The 20,885-nt window shown below is 38.7% G+C and overlaps 2 protein-coding genes across 4 annotated transcripts in view; both read left to right on the top strand.

Annotated features, from left to right (window-relative positions):
* The first annotated feature begins 323 nt into the window (after positions 1 to 323).
* On the top strand, positions 324 to 9,282 carry cd2 (CD2 molecule). 3 transcript variants are annotated; one of them, XM_023420345.2, is made up of 10 exons: positions 324 to 537; positions 1,371 to 1,500; positions 4,852 to 5,154; positions 5,442 to 5,515; positions 6,015 to 6,192; positions 6,572 to 6,634; positions 6,920 to 6,997; positions 7,193 to 7,422; positions 7,652 to 7,747; positions 7,889 to 9,282. In XM_023420345.2, exons 2-9 carry the CDS (start codon positions 1,383 to 1,385, stop codon positions 7,739 to 7,741), a joined length of 1,134 nt encoding a protein of 377 aa, XP_023276113.1. In that variant the 5' UTR covers positions 324 to 537; positions 1,371 to 1,382; the 3' UTR covers positions 7,742 to 7,747; positions 7,889 to 9,282. The 3 variants fall into 3 exon arrangements, with proteins under 3 accessions (XP_023276113.1, XP_087033843.1, XP_023276112.1); XM_087177717.1 differs by having other exon boundaries at positions 328 to 537; positions 1,347 to 1,500; positions 7,652 to 9,282; XM_023420344.2 differs by having other exon boundaries at positions 329 to 537; positions 7,652 to 9,282.
* Positions 9,283 to 12,411: 3,129 nt separating this feature from the next.
* ptgfrnb (prostaglandin F2 receptor inhibitor b) overlaps positions 12,412 to 20,885 on the top strand; it is a 59,618-nt gene continuing 51,144 nt past the window's right edge. The window contains exons 1-3 of the mRNA XM_023420285.2: positions 12,412 to 12,790; positions 18,068 to 18,180; positions 18,853 to 19,111. Coding sequence (XP_023276053.1) covers positions 12,739 to 12,790; positions 18,068 to 18,180; positions 18,853 to 19,111 — 424 coding nt within the window. The 5' untranslated portion in view covers positions 12,412 to 12,738. The remainder of the gene's footprint in view (positions 12,791 to 18,067; positions 18,181 to 18,852; positions 19,112 to 20,885) is intronic.

Here is a 20,885-nt window from a genome sequence, read left to right as displayed (position 1 = left end):
AGCTTGACCCATACTCGGGACTGGATGTCAGGATATTTGGCCTGTGTTTCTTCAAATGTGACCATTCTTTTTTTCTGTCCTTATTTTCCTAAATAATAATGACTTTACTTAAAAAACAAACAAACCGGAAATCAGTTAAGAAATCTGTGGAACTGATCACAGTTCTGCTTAACAGTTACTATATCTCTGTTGTGACTTGTTTTACTTTCTCTTTCAGTGATACTTAAATAACTTAAATTTCCAGTTTAACATTGTGAAATACATACGTACTGTTGGCTTAGAAATCATGTTGAGAAATTTACAAGCTGATGTTAATTTAAGATATGTGTGTGGGTTCACACATTTCCCCTGTGCTCATCTCGTGGTCACCAAAGCGACACTCTCAGGAGAAAAAAAAAGGTTGTACCACCTCTTTATACAAATTATTTACATTTGCATTAGCACACATTTTGGCTTGTCTTCTGCAATTACGGTGAGAGTCGGATGATCAACGTGCGCATGATGGTGTTAGTCTGACATCCAGTCAAACCTTCGAAGGTAAGATGTTTAATCTTCTACATGGATTAGAGTTTAGGTAAACAGCACATTTGTTTTTCTGAAATTGTCGTTTTACTATCACAGAAGTTTTAATTATTGCCAGACAGAACTTTTCTTTATTAATTTTAATCTTTTATTTCTAAAGCTTTCAGAGTAGACAATTCATCTTAAACCTCATAACACTCAATTCATCACAGACTAGCAAAATTAATGTTTTTTTGAAACTTTTTAAACACAATATTGAATTTAAAATTGTTTAAACTTATTAGCTCATGACAAATTGTTCAAATGAAAAAAACTGGGCATATCTTCCTCATTTGGTCTCAGTTGTTTACTTTGACATTTTGTGGCTACAAGAGGAAAATTGCTAAAAATGTTATTTGAGTTCCTGTTATGATTAAAGCTAATATATGAATGAGTGCTGCAGGTTTAGCATGGCAGTTTAGATAATGTTAATACAAAACATGATGAAGATTTTTAGGTTTTTACGTTGAACCCAAATCTATATAGCACAAAAGGAAGTGGTTTCAAACTGATGTTAATTTATGCTTTTAATGTCTCAAACAAAGTTGATGCTCATCTAAAAACTGTAACTGTAATTTGGTGTTTGTAATAGGATTATGTTGTATTTGAGTATTTTTGAATGGAGGTGACAGATTATATTTTTAGTTCATGAAACAATAAAAGTAGAATAAGAATCACACCTAACGCTCTTTGTTCTATATATGACCTTTGTTTTGCTCGCTTTGAAAGTAGATAGGGCCTCTTGGATCACTTCCTTTAGAAACCATAAACACGTATATACACAGGAGATGATCTAACTGCTCTGACAGGAAATAACCTTGATGCTGGAAAGCGGCTCTTCGTCTTTTCTGCTAAATATGGCGAGGATGAAGATGAAGATGGCTGCTGTCTCTAAAATAACTTTGCTTCTGCTCTGCAACTCCATCATCACCTCCACAGGTACCGTATAATTAAACTATTACATTAATTTGAAGGATGTTGTAATTTAGGAATTTTAGGATTTTAGTGCAGTACAGATCAGTAGCTTGATTTTTTTGGGTTGTCCCTTAGCGTCACATTTCAAACAAAGTGTTATTTAACATTGATTACCATGAGGTTTTTAAAAGCAAATCCTCTAAAAGAAAAATACCTGTTAACAAAAATCATATCTGAACTTTTTGGCCAACTGAAGTACCTTCCACATTTGCTACTAATGTACTTTTTATCTTTACTATGACACGGGTCAAATGATTCAGGTATTTGTTCTATTCTGTTACTACAAATCATGCATTAATGCCGTAAGTTTCAGATGTATTTTATGTTTTTCTGTGTGCTTTTCCTTCCAGGCTCCTATTGTTTTCCATTAAGTTTTCAAGCAGGGAAACTAATTACAAAATCAAAAAAAAAGCAAAAATATACAGTTTTTAAGTTGTGGGAAATGGGACGAAACATGCACAAGCGCTTGAAATGTGACCATTGACAAAAATTCACAAAAACTAAATATGAATTAAAGGCTAAATTAATTCACGGCTGGTGCACTAAAGGGGAACCAGCAAAACGTTCAGCTCTACAAACGTTCTGTAGTGAACTGAAGTTCCTGACACAGGCAGGGTTTAGAGTTCAGTCGCTTCTGAGGTGGCCATTGAATGACATGAAACTATATCTATAAGAAATTGGTGTACATTTGTGTGTGTGTGTGTGTGTGCATGTGCATCAATCAAACTGACTTGTTATTGTTGGTATAAATAAGTTTGTTGGTATAAATAAGTGTTCTTTCATTTATAGTTGTAACTTTAGCGGAAAATGCGTGCTGTGATTGTTGCGGGTGAATGCAAGAGAAAGCTAAAATATATCAGACATAGACGAAAGACATCATTCAGGCATCTTAACTGCAGCCAAAACAGGCTGCTATTGTGGTAACAATGGTCTGCAGTGAGGTTGCAGAGGATGAACAGGAAGCCGAGCAAAAGCGTTTTTAGTACAGACCTACAGAAGCAGCAGTTAGACAAAACACAAAGGCAACAATATGATTTCACCAATGGAAAAAAAGAATTAATGTACTATGTAAAAAATTACATCAACAAAAAGTGCCACATTTTTTGATATATATAATGATTGAACTAAATGGAGTTTTTCTGGAGGATAGAAAACCTAAAAATGATCACATACATTTTTAAAGTTGTTTTAAAGAGTTGCTGGATGATCTAAACATGTTGATCAAAATAATGAAAGGCTTTTTTAATGAAAATTTTTTTCAGAAACTACTACAATGTAAACTCAAGTCAATGTATAATTTCTATCATCATCATTTCATCTTATTCATTAAACTGCATTTAGCCTCTGTTCAGCCAATAAATACAATTATCAAAAAGCAGTATTAGTTGTTGCAGATGAACACTTATTGTCTCCGATTTTTAAATGTCAAAACTGATGCTTTGCTAGTTTGAAAATAAATGTGTGAAGATGTGAAGATTTGGTTCATATGTAAGGCGTTCACACATTTGTTTGTTGCTTCCTGGAACTAGTTTGTTCAGAGGTTTTCATAAAATAGGCTAAAGCAGCTTCATTTAATGATCAAGAATTGAATACTGTTGTAAAATGATGGAAAGCAAAGATCTTAAAGCACTGTGAGTGGCTGATGGAAGTCTATTGTAGGACATTTTTAAACTAGATGAACAGTAACTTTGGACTTAGGACTTTACAGGAAGCAGAGAACACAGATGGTTTCTGAGATCATAACTCATATTAAAGTACATTTTTGCTGATGTCACAGCTTTGGTAACAAGTTTTTAAGACCATTATCTCAAAGATCATGGTGCAATTTCTCATTATTTTGAGACATGTGCTTGTTCTAACTTTAATTTTATTTCAATATAATAAATGTTCTGTGACATGGATAGATCCAAAAAGCTCATCATCTTAAGATAATAAGACATTTAAATCATAACTACATGAAAGACGTATGTCATATCTTAAGTAACATATTCGTTACAGGTGACAGTGGGCTTAAAAACCTAAATGTGAGTAGTTTGTTATCTTAAAGGGGGGTGCAATGGAAACCTTAAGCTCTGTTGAAGTACAAAGCTGTTGCTCCTCTCGACCTCACCAACTTTAAGATGTCATGAATTGCATGATTTGACTTCCTCTCAGTTTGAATTTGTCAGGTGAAAGAAAATAACGATATCCAATATCTAACTTTTCTGTTTTGGGTTTTGATGATACGAACTTGTCAACTGCTAAATGCGATTATTAGCAAATGTAGGTTCCTGTCTGACACAGATCAAGAATATTTCATTGAAGCAGTTCAATGTATTTGTAACACTCACTGATGCCTTATGACTGACGGCAAGCCAGCAGGTTAAATTGAGGGTTGATATAAGCAGTAGGGCACCTGGGGGTGATTGAGACAACCAGAGGGGTACATTGGCTGAGCCTCCACATTTTTACAACTGTCACCCAAATGAAGACATTAACCCTATTTTGACTAGTGACTCAGATTTATGTTCCAAATAAGGCTTAAACCACCAACGTTTTTTGTTTTTAACCATATGGGAAAATATTAATGTTCTACATCACAAAACCAATCATTTCCTGTGGGTGAACTTCACAGAAAATGAAACTTCAGTTACATTCTGTGATTGCTAATCAAGGATTTTTTTTCTTTTTCTAAACCCAGCAATTACTGAAAAGATTTCAGTCATGCTTCATAAAAGTGATTTTTACATATTTACGAAAAAGAATTGCTGGCACCTTAAATGAAAATGAAGGTTGGATGTTTAGTTCACGTGGGAGTGTGTTTAGTGCGTGGCTTCGCAGCAGACTGTGGTCTGGAGAGGCGCATCATCCATCCTCAGTGCACTCAGGCTTTGCATAAAGGTGAAAGTGTTTGTGTAGGCTGAGTTTCATTTTTTTCAGTTTTGTCTTTTCAGATTTCATGTACTTGCAGCATCAAACGCACATGTACTCAGGAAGATTGTGCAAGCAGGTTATTAGCAGATACTGAGCACATCCATGGTTCCCAGAGAATGTACCGTTTCCATCACATTCCCCTGGCACCCCACATTTATTTGTTCCAACCAATCGAACATGTTTTGGGAATAATGAACACTAAAGCGACTAGAGGTCACTAATGAAGCTTAGGCTTATGAAAAAATGTCAAATATCAGTAGCACTGAAGTTGACAAACACAAAACATTAAGTTTGATAAGTTTTGGTGTGATTGCTCAGGGATTTCATAAGTTTGTGAACTGCAAAATTTGAGTGCCGTCTGTTTCTACATCATAATTTTACCCCTTTCTTTCTGTTCCTAAGATTCAAAGGATGATTGCAACAGTTACGCCACAACAGGAGGGAACTTTACGGTGCTCCTTAACCACAAACTGACCAACCAAGAAAAATTGAGATGGAAGCAAGACACTACTGTAATCTTTAATCAAGGACCATCGAAGTCGGGCATCAGTGTTACCACAGGGAGCAAGAATGATATCCATCCAAATGGATCCTTGAGGCTCACGAATCTTAAGAAAAACCAGGAAGGGACCTACTACCCGGAGGTTTACACAGCTGAGGGAAAGGCAGTACAAAATTTAAAGAAGACAATTCTATGTGTATACGGTAGGTAACAACAGATTAGAAGAACACTTCCTGTTTTTCTCGCTATATATATCTTATTTGCATTCCTCTTCATGACTTGACCTTATCTGTCATATCATTGTTGGTGTGTTGTGATGCATCAGATTATCGATATAAAGTGCAGTCATCACAAGACTACTTTTGGTTTAATATCATGTCATTAGTTCATATCTCATCTGTTTTCATGTTATGATAATTACAGTGTTTTGAAATGTATAATGAGCACTACTTCAAATAATGGTTGATCTAATCAAATCTACTCTACTCAGATCCTGTCCCGACACCTCATCTGACGGCTAAATGTCAAAAATCCAAAGTCGAATATACCTGCACTGTTGGTTCGGTGAGAACAAATGTCCAATATGTTTTATTTACAAAGTAGTGAGGGCCTTGTGACAGGGTAAAAGCCAGGAAAAATAAAAAGTACAAAAATATTCTCTTTCTTTCCATGCACAAGTTGAATGTCGATTGATTTTATTTCTATTGTTTTTATTTGAGTTGGAGTTTGTAGCATGAGTGGCAGCTGATTATGGGCCATTCTAGGCACAATGCATTGATAGTCTTGGGACCCTGAGATGTGGTCTAGATTTTTTTTGTCAAACTGCTGTTTCCAAGGTCAACACTCCACCATTTTTGCACATGTTGTTTTGACGCTTGAGATCTACAGATGCACATGGCCTCCAAACAACAAGGAAACATTTGCCTTATCGAAATAAAAGGCCTGAGAAAGAGTCTCACACTGTAAAAAATACAATGTTTGTACTAGACAGGTCTTTTTTGTTATACTCTACATATCCTCGTGATGAACTTCTAATCTATCCATTAATGATATTTTTACGCAGAAGCAAGATGGTCTCATTTTTGAATGGCTTCAGAACGACAAGCCGTTGGAAAAGAAAACCACTAAAACTCTGTTACTAGACCTCAAACAGGCGCAAAAAGGTTCCGTCAAATGCAAAGTCTCCAACAAAGCCAGCAATACGACCAGTAATGCTACTGAACAACCATGCAAGACCGGTGGTAAGTATTATCCATTGGTTACTATAGCCATGTCTTTCTAGTCTGTCATACACAATGGGATATTTGCCTCACATTTGATGGAAATCACTTTGTTTGATTGAATGTGGTGTCACCTAGAACTGATAGGACAGTACTGATGAGAACTGCTAAATATTGAACAGGTTATCTGAACCCCTTAATTTGAATTATAAGGAGACATTTTGATTTTCGTTTTGAGATCCTTTCCCGATTATTGCATCTATCAATTGTCATAGGATTGATGCAGCGTATGTGTCGCTTTCAACCTGTTGTCCTTTGGTTGGATACATTACAGGACGATTACTTAAAAACTTTCAAAAAGGTTAATTATGTTTCCTCTCCCCCATCTTTCCTCCTTAAGGCTTTGTTCTCCCTGACAAAATATGGGGATATAGTGTATGGATTTTCGTGGGCAGTGGAGGAGGTATGTTTGCTCATCTGTGTAGCTCCATGGGTTAAGTATGTCTGTATTTTTTATCAGGTTGTATACAGTGATGCATCTCTTTTACTTTCCAAATCTGTCCTCACAGCATAATGGATGTGGTTAAATAAAAACACTGTGACATTAATCTTGTAGGAATTACATCAGATTGAAATATGCAATTGTTGATTTTTACATTACATTAAATTTGTTCATTTGGCAGAATCTTTTATCCAAAGGGACTTTTCATGCCTTATACAAATTATTCTTATTTTCCATTCTCATCAGGTATTGTTCTGGTGCTGATTATCACCACCATTGTTTGCTGTCTTTGGGCCAAGCGGAGAAAAAGCTTGCAACTGAAGGGTAAGAGTTTTTTTTCTTGGTAGATTGGTTGTTTTTGTATGGCTGTCACATTTCTTATGAAAGCCAATGTAGATTATTTATCATATGTATCAATACAAAATATAGACATAGATTAAAAACTAAGAACTTACTCTTGCCGAAATAGTAAAGATAAAGGTAATCCAGCAGCAACCCATCATCTGTTCTAATTTTCAGATGAGGAGGAGCTCCGCTTGGGGTGGACCAATACTCAGCAACCACACCAGCATGATTGTCATCAGCATAATCATCCACCCGATCATCCTCACCACCACCACCACCACCATCAGCAGCAGCAGCCGGCCGGCCACACTGGTCCTCGCCAACACCGCACCAAACAGCAGCGTCCCAGAGCCCCCGAGCCCACCAACGGTCAACCTCAGCCCACCCCCAGGAGAGCTGCACAGGTAGGAGGTTAAAGTGGATCTACTCCTGCCTCGCAAAGTCTGTGAAGGTTGAACTTTTAGGGGACATTTAAATTTGTAAGCAGTTGAAAACACGAGCAGTCAGATGAAAACTGTCAGAAGATTATTACAGCATATGTTCAGTAGTATTTAAACAGCAGGTCTTTAGCATCAAAGTGCAGGCGGACTGCTGGTTACCAGTGTCTGACACTTGTTGTTCCCTTCCCTTCAGACCCCCAGACCAGTCGTTAATGATGATGACGAGCAGCCTCCTCCTCTTCCTCAGCCGAGGAAGAAAGCTCCCAAAACACCAAGAATGTGACACGATGTGAGTCTTGCAGTTTATAAAAACTTAATCACTCCTCTTTTTATCTGGGTTCACCGAGGTCCTCTATTTTCTTCATTTTCTTTCCCAATTTACCTCTCCTCACGTCTCCTCCCTTTTTCTCTACTGGCATTTCTGCTCCAGTGAAGAAGATCAATTCATCCACACGCAGTGGAGGACGAGCTGAATTAAATCACATCACTGCGTTTGGGTGTTAAACGTCATGATGTGATCAGAATGTGGTGAAAATCAATTTGAAATTTACTCTTTTTATCAAGTAATTTATAATCTCTCAGGCAAATTAAAAAATGCTTGTTAGCGCTGAACTCAAACTATGAATCTTCATAAGCTTCAGTTTTATGATACATGATAACATGATGGTCAAACTTCGAATGATCCAATGTGTTTTTTTGGTTTTATAGTCCTCATAATCTTGTATTTATTTTCTATTAACTATTAAACTCTTTCTTTTTCCTCTCAAGATATTAAACTTTTAAACTATCTCATTATTACAACTTAAAAAAATTAAACACAGACAAAAAACATTTAACTTTGTGTGAGGAGCAGTTTCCTTTCTCCTCTTTTCCTCATTAGTTTTTGCTCTCTTCTCCTTTCTCTTAAGGAAGAGAGGAAAGACTCCATGATGAAACAGATTTGAGAAACTGTGAGGTATTAAAGGCCATTATTGCAAAATAATGAGGCATAAAGGTTATATACTCAAACTATTTTTCAGAGTGCTCTATAAAGGGGTTTTTATAATTTGTAGTATTTTTTTTTTGATAAGTCATCTTCTTTATACTTGAGTAAAAAAATGAGTACATTTCAGGAAACTCCATCTGTTGAGGAAGACCATAAGGTTCCAAGATGCCCAGGGTATCTATTTCCCTCTGTTTCCAGTCTTTACGCCAAGTTAAGCCAAGCAGTCGCTGGCTGAAAGTGAATAAGCGGATTTCCCTGAATGTCTGTTCAGCATCTTGTTTCCTATTGTTTTTTTCTGTATTTTTTTTTACTGCAACTTGAGGAAACATGAGTGTGGTTTGCCACCAGGTCACTGCAGAGTATCCAACATGCTTGATTTTTATACACAATAGTTCATTTCCAGTCATGCTGCAGAAAAGAATGTCAGCTGAAATGTTTTCATTGTGAGAAGCACATTAAATCTTAAAAATACAAACTTTTTTTATGTATACTTATCTGCAGTTGTTTATAATGATGTTTTTTGTATTTATGTTTTGAATTGATAAAGGAACTGTTGATGTCTTTAATGAATCACAGAGAAATAGGTCTCTGTACCAGACAAACTTATGTTCTGAAAACACAGGCAAGTTTACCTGTTCATAACATAAATGTCATACATGTAATACCATAAAGAAAACATACTAGATAACAAAATCATTCAAGCCTGCATTCATCTTTAATTTATCTGTACTGTCTTACTAGAGCATTTACATTGTATGTATCCAATTATGTACTCTTAGTGTGAAAACATCAATGCAAATTGTGAAGTTTTCAAATAAATGATGTGATAAATAACAAAATTATGATGTGAGTTTCCAGCTTAATATGAGTGGGTGAAACGAATGTTTCAAACAGCATCATTTTCACTTCTGCAGCTGTTTTTTTCAGGCGGAAGGCACTGAGCAATGCAGGCAGGCGGTGTGTGCGTGTGTGCGTGTGACTGTGTGACAGTCATATCCTGTGTGTTTTTGCTGAAAATGTGTTTGTGGTTTTGAGTGTTGATCGCACTTGTAGTGAGCTACTGCTAAGTGCAAGATTATCTGTTACTTTTTATTTTCTCTTGATATAATGTGCTCTTGTCATAAAACAGGAAGTGTATGTGCACCAAATTATTAACAGGGGAGGTGTGTAAAATGCCACTGCATTATGCATTATTCTAGTGTTTTGTTTTTTGTTTCTTGTTTTTTTTTTGTTAGGCTCATTTTGTATTTTGCTTCTTATCTACCTCGTTTATTTCAGGATCAATGTGACTTGGCAGCTATAAGACTGCGATTTCCCATCGGGGTTCATTAGCAAGGTCCTCTATTTCAATAAAAGAAACTGGTTTTTAATCCACAGCTATTTATAACTGCCAATAATATGCAGGTATGATGGATGGATGGATGTTTAAAAAGGAAAGATACAATGTAAAAACATCCACTTATGAGAAGAAGAAAACCCCCACAAGATTCTGTATTTATCCATTAGATCCACTAGATGGAGCTCCAGCTCTATGTTGAAATTTGGTTTCAATAATCAGCAGTCAAAGCTTTCTCTTTCACTAATGTGCAATGTAGTGTCTCCATGTATTTTGATTCTTTAAAAGACCTTCAATTTTGTCGGCTCATGAAACTTTCAAACTTGCATTATCTCATCCTCAGAATCAGCTTTTGTCTTTAGTTGTGATAAGTATTATCAGGTATATTCATATGTATAGATACACACACACATACATATGAATATTCCTGATTCCACATATATATATATATATTTATATATATATATATATATATATATTCATATATATATTTATATAATCATATATATTATTTCTGTTAAAACAGCTGATTAGTTTCTTCAGTATTCTTCAACTTTAAGTTTTACAGCTTTGACCAAGTGTACAGACGATTAACCATCAGGGGACACAGTAAAAGTAGCAGTACTTTTACTTCCTGTTCATTTTCATTCAAATCTTTCTTTATCTTACTTTTCCTCTCACTAAAAATTACCAGTGAAACCCAACTTTCAAAAAGTTATACTAATGTGCTGTTGCTATTACTACAACAAAACCTAAAAACTACAGCTACAAAAATTCAAGCTTGGAAATATAAAAACAGGGTATAGGGTATTTGTCCTGCTGCTTTGATGTTAGATTTTGATATTAACTGTTGGTTTTAGTTTTCTGACTGTGTTCTGACCTGATAGACTTATCGCTTTATTGTTTGTCTGCATCTTTCTTACTGTAAAAAAGTCTCAAGTGATTTGGAGTTTAGTGGTTTATGGTCTTAAATGCATCGTATCTGAGGTGGTTGGCAGTGACTTGTTTGAAATAAAAGGCTGTTAGTCCATTAAAACCAGATCCAGTGCCAAGAATCCATGACCTAGTTAATGACTGATAGGGGAGTATAAGGCAGTCAGATAAGACGGTGTCCTGTATGTGTGTGTGTGTGTGTGTGTGTGTGTGTGTGTGTGTGTGTGTTAGTTTAAACAGATGTTGTGTGACAACAGATGCTACTGTGTGGAGACCACATGCAGTAGTAGGCTCACATACGCATTTTAAAAATAGGATAGTCAAATGTATCACAGCATGAAGTGTTAACCTTTGACCCTGAGGTTACAAACCCAAATGTCCCACCTCCTCCTGCTCCTGTCTGTGTTGAACTTTGCCCTGCCCGGTCGGTCTGTGTAAATACGCAGCGTGGGTTCTGGACAGTAACTGACAACAGGAATGTGTCATGCTTGAAAAGGCAGCCTGCAAGGAAAATGAAAATGAAAACTTGGGAGATACTTGCATTGCAATGTCATGCAAGACCCACCTCCATCTCTTCTTCTATGGTAAATAAATAAACTCCTTAACCCATCACCACTCCCCTTTGTACTCTTATACTCATGGAGGGTGGGCTTCATCTTCTGTCCCAATGAGAATAAACAGAGAGCAGCTCCAAACCTCGGTGAAGGTGGTGCGTGTATTGTGTCACTGCAGAAGTGACAGTGTCCGCAATATACAAATTACCTCCTTTACAATAAACTGAGTTCAACTTGTTACACTTCAAATAAAATGAAACACACTCAAATTCAAACCCCCAAGAGGACTAAACATCTAAGTCAGACTTAATATCTTCTCCTTTAATGTAACCACCAGACTTTCATTTCCTTTCCTTCAAAAACCCACAGACATGTTTGTGTATTTTTTTATTTTTGTCCGTACTGGTTAGAACTGGTTGTTTTAGACAGTATTTCCCATATGACTTACATTCATATATGTCAATATCAGTTAGCTTTTACAGTCTGTTAATAGTTTTGTTAGTGTATTTATATATTTTTTTAGTGAGGCATTTCTGAAGCCACCTACCACCTGTTGGTGATGAGCTGAGTGACACTTATTGTTAGTGAGAGGTTGAAAAGGCTATTACACATTGAAGAAGTCAGCTGAAGCTGAAACATATGTGCATGTTATTCCCTTGTGCTGAACGTAGACACAATATTTACTGTGCATGCTCATGCCCCAGCTGGTAGAAGCGTTCTGATGTTGCAGATCTTGTGACCTTTAAAGCAAACAGGTCTATCAATAAAGAAATAGCTCACTGTGGAGATTAGTAAACCATTGCACAGGCTGTTTGAGGACTAATATAAATTGTCCCAGGCTCTAAAATGTACATACTGTCATCTGACACCAAATATTAACCTGCAGATGATGAGAGAATGAAACACATTTACTTTAACCTTTATTATGCAGATGGATTATAAGAAAGTGTGCATCATATCAGAGGTGGTGCACACTGACTAACATCTGACATAAAGACTAATATCAGCTCCTGAAACACTGTGGCAGAGCCAGATTGATATGGGAGTCTCTCTCTCCACCTGGGACCTCCCTTCCCTCCACTCCTCCTCCAGACCGTCACCTAACTTCCGGCCGCTCTCTCTCTCTCTCTCTCTCTCTCTCCCTCGGCTCTATCAGCCCCCCTCTCCCTCTCTATCCGTTTCGCCCCCCATTCCCATACACTCATTAAACCGGCTCAGTGTCAGTGTGTGGACCATGCAAACGACCCCGTCGGGATTCGGACTCGGTTTTACAGGATTAGGAACCAAGGTGTGCGTCCGTTTGGCTTTGTGGCTCCGCCCGGTGTGCGGTGCGGACTGACTGCACACATCTGAGAGTTTTATTGGCTTGCCCGACAGCGGCGGGAGAGGACTGGTCTATACCCCACACATAGGACAAAGGGAACCAGGGGACATTAAAGGAAAAAAAAAGATAAGAGTGGAAGAAGAGTGGGATGAAAATGGATAAATGGCTCCTCACACTCGTCTTTGGGCTTTTAACGCTTGGTAAGAAACGTTTCCTTGCTTGACTATTAGTAGCTAATTAACTCCTATCCGTGCCTCTGTTCGCCAGTCAGGAGAAGCCGACGTTACACCCTGTTTAGAAATCGGTCAATTTAGTGTTTACTTGCTTGTGGACAAACGTAAACGCCTCCTTAAAGATAAATTAAGCCATTTTCTATATCTTTAACATACATTAGCCCGATCGGCGTAAATCCAATCTATCTAGTAGCACTTGATTTCATTTTATTTTTAACTTATTCAACCGGTTCACGCTGCTAGCTGCTGCCATCCGCTGTGTCTTCTGACGGTAGAAGTTCGGCAGTGCAACAAGCGATGAGATACGAAAAGTGTGATTTTAAGTGGAAAAGCAGTGTCGTTTCGTGTATTGCATGATGCCGAACTGAAGAGTTAATCTAAGACATTCAAACTATTTAATAGGTTTTGCTCTTAGCGGTGTCTACATGTGATGAGATGGGAAAATGCCTAAATGCTACGTTGTTAGATGGAGTTTGGCACTGAAGTATCTCAGTGTGAGAGCAAGCTGCACCTATTTTTCCTCTTCAATGAACTGACTCACTGTGTAGAAACGGCTGTATAGTTGTGTTTTGCTGAAGCAATGATGTCATTTCAATGGGTGACAATTGAATCACCTATTCAGGTTAATAAAGCATCTCTTATAGCAAAGGACTAGGATGAGGACTAGGAGTTTTATCAGGGAAAACATCCTGTCTTCCATTTAGCTAAAATGGAAAACAGCCAGTGTGTCACGGTGAAAAATTCACACCTAAAATGACAGTGAGGAAAATAGTCCAAGTTTGATGTGTTGCGTCATGTGTTGTCTCAGTCCTGTTCTACCTCCCAGGAAGACTCTACTTCCATTAAGACCAATCAACCAGCATGAGGCGTCCAGATTTGACAAGGTCCCATAAAAAGCCAAACTGGGTTGGCCATCATGATTAGGGTTATTATTGGCCTGGTATTCATACCACAGTCAAACTGGGCTGACTAATTATCACACTGGTTTGAACCAAAGGGCCAGAGCTTATGCATTAGACTGGATTTTACCACAGAGACAAACCAGGGCTTGTTCTTTGGCCTTGTTTCCACCCCAGGGCTAAACAGGACTTACCAGCATTGAAGTTGCCATATGTTTGTGAGCATAATAGTGAATGTCGTAGGGGCTCTCCTGTCTGCGTTTGTGCGTGTGTGTGTGTGTGTGTGTGTGTGTGAGAGAGAGAGAGAGAGAGACAGAGAGGGACTTGGCTTAAATTAGTGCAGTGGAAGATGATCAAATGTCGCCAGCTCTCCTGTGGTGTGTGTTTCTGCAGGTGTGTGTGCTGGCGCTGCAAAAGTGACAGTGTCCGCAGTGTACAAATTACTTCCCTTGACATAAACTCAGTTCAACTTGTTACGCTTCAAATTCAAACTCCCAAGAGGATCGGACTTTGTCTTCTCCTTTAATGTAACCACCAGACTTTCATTTTACTTTCCTTCAACAACCCAGAGAACATTTGCATTTTTTATATTTTTGGTTTGGTAAGGCAACTCTGAAGACACCTAGCACCTGTTGGTGACGAGCTGACTGACATTTATTCTTGGTGGGAGGTTGAAAAGACTATTGCACATGGAAGAAGTCATAGCTAAAACATATGTGCATGTTATTCCCTTGTGCTGACACTGAAAACTGACTTGAAAATGAATATTTTCGGTGCATGCTCATGCCCCAACAGATAGAAGCCTACCTATTTTGCAGATCCTGTGACCTTTAAAGCAAACTGGTCTATCAATAAAGAAATGGCAGCTGTCTGTGGAGATTAGTACACCACTGCACAGGTTGTTTGAGGACTAACATAAATTGTCCCTGGCTTTCAAATGCACATACTGTCAACACCAACATTAACTTGTAGTTGTAGCATCAGAACAGATGATGAGAAAATAAAAGCTAATTTACTATCAACCTTTGTCATGCAGTCTGTATCTATCATGCAGAAGTCTGACATCCCTGATTTTGCCATTTAATTTAGAGAAATATTTAATGACCCTCCCCCAAGACATAACGGTGCTGGTCAAAGTGAAGTTCACTGAAAATCAGCTGGGGTCTTTCAGGACCGTTTTCCATAAAAAATAAAACAGGGGTACCTGAAAGTTGAGGTGTGTTTTTGCAGCATTTACCTGGGAAGAAATGTCATAGTATAGTCCAAACAAATGAGAACCATTTGTTCTGGATAGATAAAATATCAAGATTAAATAATCCAGAAAGAATTCATCTTTAAATGACAAGAAACTATTGGACGTGAGTCTGGAAAACCATGTTTTTGCTGTTTTACTCATTGTGCTGTTTCAACACTTAATCAAAGATTTAAAAAACTTAAAAGACATACTATCAGTGATGTTACATTTAAACGTAAAGACTGGATTTGCTTGGATCACTCCAAATTTGGGCAGATAAGTGGCAACTACCATCCAGATCCAGTCAACCTGACGCATCCAGTTGGCATGCCTGTCCATGACACAGTGACGTAAAATGTCAGTGTCTCTTTTTTTTTTTCTTTTTTTTTTTTATACAGGCTCTTTAGCTGATGATCACACTCTCCACGTGTCTTCAGGCTCCACTGGCTGCGCAGTATTTGTCCCAGGAGAGACAGACAGACTGGCTGGCAGGCTGGAAATTGAGTTTGAAAACCACATATTTCAGCACCTGGCCGAGCAACTTCGAGTCTCTCATTTTTAGTGATGAATGCCCCTATCACACATTACCACATGCACACACCCACACAGGTTTACTCTATATTATGGCCATTTTGTGATATGGCACTGCAGAGATTGTATTGCACCTGTGAATGCAAAAAGAAAAGGTCAGTGCGTGAAGCAGAAAGGAGGTGACAGTTTTTCTTAGCACAAGTCGGATGATCATTTGCATTAACCACATACATTGAAAAATTAAATTAAGGAACTGATTTAAATTTCGAATGCTGTCGACCTTGTGTTCGTTACGGACCCAGAGGTGAAGAAGAACCTTGCAGATGTATTTGTGTTGTGAACCTCAGACCTTTTTAATACCGGATGTTCTTGAATTGAGTAAATAATATTGCTTTGATGTACGGCAACAACCTTGTCATAGTAATAGAAGTTTTATACTTTGTTGACGTCATAAATGAGTCATTCTTTTTTTTTCGCTATTGTAATTACATTGTCAGACTCCCTAATAACCCACATGTCAGCCCATCCCTCTCTGTGGTTTATCAGATGTGAAGCTACAGATGAATTAAACTATAGACCACTTCTGACAGAGATATTGAACTGAAACGGAAACATACAATATGGTTTTATTTGACGCTTATTTCACTGTGACTTGTTACTTACCAAAGCAGAAAAAAACCCCACTCAGCAGCCTCTCACACACAACACCAGGCCAGCTGCCAAAAGCTCAAGTATTGATGGACCATACAAGCTCAGGGCTTGTTGATGAAGCACTTTTTTTTTAAACAGAGCTGATCCAGGTTCAGATTTTTGCTCAATGGACATAAACCCTTTTTTTTTAATTTTGCATCGTCTCACATGTATCAGTTTTTAGAGATTGTTTCAACTAAACAAGACTTTCATCTAATTAAAACACTGCATAGAACTGACGGAATTATTTAATTTGGGTCATATTCAATCTGAGGATCAGATCATCAAAACAAGAGTCTGACCGAGCATTTGCTGCCAATTCTTTGTACCAGTTTCTTGGTATAAAGACACAGTTCCAGTCTTAAAATGTATTGAGGTTTCACACTCGGTCGTAGTGATGCATGGGAGTGAAACAGCTCTCCTGGGTGGTTCAGTACACAGCCTCACTGTGTCAAACCTGTCACAGCTTTTAATGGAAGGTGGTTGTATGTTTTCCATCACATACTTTAACACCACAAGCTGCCAGGTTATAAGCAGCTGCTCCTCTTGCAGCAGCAGCTGACTCAGGTGACATCACCCAAGGCAAACAAACCTCTTTCTTTTCATTTGAAAAAGACAAAACTACATCTACATCTGTGTATCGGCCTTTATATTACTGATCTTCTTGGTCAATATCATAAAAATTATCCCAGTTGCGGTGTGGTAAACAGATCTTTTAAATGAGAGAACTCGAGAGTTGTTTTTGGATTGGTGCGCTGTATCTGATACCCAGAGCTGAGGTGTCGGAGTCGGTTACAGAATCTGTGGCCAGAGCTACTAAAATAAAACCCATGTTATAAAACACTGAAGTTATGATTTAAATCAGACTCTGAGCACGTATCTGATGCCAGCTTTTAGTACTTGACAGTTTTCAGTACTCGGTTCTACAAACGCATTTCATTTCCAAAAAAGTACTGAAGGTCGACACCTGGCTCTACTTCCAGTGTGTGCTTTTCTCTCCAGTCAACACTGTACTGGAAAACCTGCCAAGGAACAGATTGTGTTCAAGTGTAGCTTATTAATTAATATTCTTATCGCATACAAACCCAGCAGCTTGTAGCGGCATCTCCACTTTACCTTTCGCTGAGTGCAGACATCAGGGTCAGTGTTTGGGAGTGTGAAGACCAGCAGCCAGAACCAGGAAGTGTCAGTGAACAGACCGACTCTTACTGATCTCATTCAGACTGTGCCATGTTGCTACATGCTTCACTCAGCTGGAATGTCAGGAGAGTTTGACACTCACTTTGTGTTAAACTCTTACTCACTCTCTCTGCTGTTGGTTTCTGCTGTTGGGGAATCTTTGAAATCTGCTGGAGTGCTGCCACAACTGGTGGTTGATGTTCTTGCCAGACGAAACGATGTGGGCATAAGTGTGTGTGTGTGCGCGCGCGTGTGCGTGCGCAGAAATATATGTACTGTATACAGAGAATGCAATTCAGGTTTTAGCACTGTCAGTGTCATTATCGATACTATTCAACTTCACTCAAGTTACAACAAGCCGTGTGTGTGTGTGTGTGTGTGTGTGTGTGTGTGTGTGTGTGTGTGTGTGTGTGTTTTTGTGCACATCTTCTTCTGCATGTTGAAGCAAGGACGTTGTGTTCAAACACCTGTAGTGTCCAAGACTGAAATAGTCCGTGTGAGGGTTCGTCAACATTTGTGGACGTTACTGCTGTAATCCTGTTTGTCATCGGGCTTGTAACTTGCTCCTAAAAGAACAGGCACATAAGATATTTTCCATAGACAATATATCTGAATAAAGCCATCCAACAAATCCAGCCCAGCCTCAGTACATGACTAATTTGTTGAAGACTCTTTTTTTTTTAAAAAAAAACATTCTTTCTGTCCCTTAAGGTGGGTGCTCGGCTCGAGTGGTGACGGTGTCTCCTGGTCCGTTAATCCGGGTGGAGGGTCAGCCGGTCTCCATCAGATGTGATGTCAGGGACTATTCGGGACCTCGTGAGCAGGTAACGTCCATGTCACATCTGGTTTCTTGACAGACTGATCACAGGTCTAAGAAACCCCTTTCAATGCGGGGGAAATAGTGAGTTTTTTTGGGGACTATTTTCACCCGCGGATTGATACTCACTGCTCTGGTGAGTATTTACAGTGGCGGGACAGTGTATGTGGGACTGGCTCAAAATAAACTACAGTGGCCAAGTTCATGCCAGCGAAGGCACATGTCGAGTACAAGATTCTGCCTTTTCTGCATCATGATCCCGTTTTGAAACTCCCAGAAGTCACTGCAATTAGAGAGCTTTTTAATTGTCAGGTGAATGTGAGTTTTAGTATTCTGTTTTAAAAAAAACCTGCAGAGAGCTACAAATGGATCATGAAATAGTTACACCACAAACCTGTTGTATTAAAAATACATCAAACAAAAGGAGCCGACTCGGCGCCTCCTGAAGGATGGTGAGCGTCGACAGTTTAACCTGGAGGTGTTGAAATAAAACGGTATTAAAAATGAAATATACACAGCAAAGTAAGTGGAAATTTGGCCATGGCTTTTAAGATATAAGAGTATATTTTGACATGATGGTCTCGCTACAGGGGTTCACCAAAATCATCCTGGGTTATGTCTTTTTGTCCTCACTGGTGAAATATACTGCTGACGGTTATCGTCCCACTCTGTCCTGCAGGATTTCGAGTGGATGACGTCCAGGGAGGCAGGCGGGACGAGGACGAAGATAATCTCCACCTTCGACGCCAGCTACTCCAGCCCGTCGATCAGCAAGCGCGTTGCGTCTGGCGACATCTCGGTGGTGCGGCTCAAAGACAACGAGGTGGAGCTGAAGATCGCTGAGGTGAAGTCGCAGGACGCCGGGCTGTACTGGTGTCAAACGCCCAGCACCGACTCAGTCATCAGTGGCAACTATGAGGCTCAGGTCCAACTAATTGGTATGTGACACATGTATGTGTGTATGTTTGACAATTTAGTCCTTTTATTAATAATTAAACTGCTTTTTTTTAAATGAAAACTATCTAATATTTTATAATGGCACGTAGTCTTCTGAGCTGGGCTAGCTGTCTTAACTGTGTGAGCGTGTGTATGAAGCTAGCTGGCTATGTTGGTTTCATTTAACAGCTATCCCCATGATTGACTAATGCTCCGCAGACCATGTATATACCCTCCTGCACACACACACTCTCTCACACACACACACACACACACACACAAATGCACGCTCCTGCTGCTTTTAGACAATTGCTGGCGAAATAATGTGGATCTCGCATAGACACGCAGCACACCGTGCACATGTCAACACACTCCTACACTCCTACACTCACACACTCACACACTCATGGTGGGGAGCAGATGTCAGGTGGGAGAACTTGGCTCGTGTCAAATGAGGGCCAGGGAGACACAGATTTATGTAGCGAAACACAAAGGCTGGGAGAAGAATATAAATGCCGTCATATGTCTTATAATGGAGGCAGTGCAGAGGGAGGAATGTTCAATGACAGGGTTTCTAGTACCAAACAGTCCATAATGAGGGGAAACGCTGTCAAACAAACAGTTGGTAATAGTTGGGGTTTTTCTCCTCGTGTGTGGGGAGAAACTCTTACTGTTAGCATGGTTAGCATGTGTCAATGTTTAGACTTCTGTGTTGTAATCTGTGACCTTATCCTTTCCACAAGGATATGGAGGAGCCAGTGAGAGGGGGAGAAAACATTTGGCTGTAAAAGCCTAAATTTGGTGGCCTCTGGCATATACACTGATCTTAATTATTCATTTTTTAATGAGTTGGCTTATTCGATTGTAAACATGTATCCAGTAAAGAAGTATTAGGCTTCTTGTGCATTTTATTAATCCAACACAGTCTGTAAATAGTAATAAATATTTAAAACCCAGCTGTGTTCATCTGATACGTGTAGAAATCACATACTACATCAGTAAAATAACCCACACTTTAATTAGGAACAAATTCATTAGGGTGACATCTTTCATCTCTTTTCTTCTCTACTGACAAACTCCACATCCATGGGCAGGTCCGATTTAAGAGTGAACATTCACTTTATTACACACAAAAGCAGGAGAAAATTCCTCAATGACGGGATAACCAAACATGTAAACCGTAGATAGAGTTACTGCAGGACGTTCCATCACGTCATATTTAGTTTTTAAAACATTTCCAAAATTTGTCAATGGCAAACAATACAAAAGCGTTGTAGGACATTGTAAACTGTAAAATTGTAATTACAGTTTCGTGTTTTATTGTGTGTGTTTGAAGTGCTTCTTCCCATAAAACATCTGTGTGGTGTGTATGGAAAAAGCAGTGGACTTTGTAATGCTCACTGCGCAGTTGTCAAGTTGCTGCCACCGGTGTTTCCTAACAAGGACGTCGCTGTCTGTGTGGCTGATGCGATTCTCTCGCTCCCTGTCGTCAGTTATTTTGCTAATATTTGTCAAACACTTGTGTGTCTCTCTGGTCGTTACTCACTGAGCTGAGCGCGCACACACACACACATTCATATAGAGCATATGGAGGGATCCTTATTAATAAATGTATAAATAAAAAGTAGCTTTCTGGACTTCAAAATAATTACTAAACACTAAATATTTTAACCTTAACACACTTTTCAACCAATTGAGATCAATGCAGTTGCAGGTTTTTTTGCTCTCTTTACCCAAGAGGTTTCAAATTGAAAGTCGTGAATGTAAAAAGTCGTG

This window comes from Seriola lalandi, unplaced genomic scaffold (genome assembly GCF_002814215.2).
Source record: "Seriola lalandi dorsalis isolate HSWRI2012SDOR001 ecotype SW California unplaced genomic scaffold, Sedor1 jcf7180002054630, whole genome shotgun sequence".
In the NCBI taxonomy this organism is placed as follows: domain Eukaryota; kingdom Metazoa; phylum Chordata; class Actinopteri; order Carangiformes; family Carangidae; genus Seriola; species Seriola lalandi.
This window is presented reverse-complemented; position numbering and strand designations above follow the sequence as displayed.

Coding starts and splice junctions, on each gene's coding strand:
- cd2 (XM_023420345.2), top strand. CDS start 1,383: ATGCTGGAAAGCGGCTCTTCGTCTTTTCTGCTAAATATGGCGAGGATG. Junction 5,155..5,441: donor GACAATTCTATGTGTATACG/GTAGGTAACAAC, acceptor TACTCTACTCAG/ATCCTGTCCCGACACCTCAT. Junction 5,516..6,014: donor ATACCTGCACTGTTGGTTCG/GTGAGAACAAAT, acceptor ATTTTTACGCAG/AAGCAAGATGGTCTCATTTT.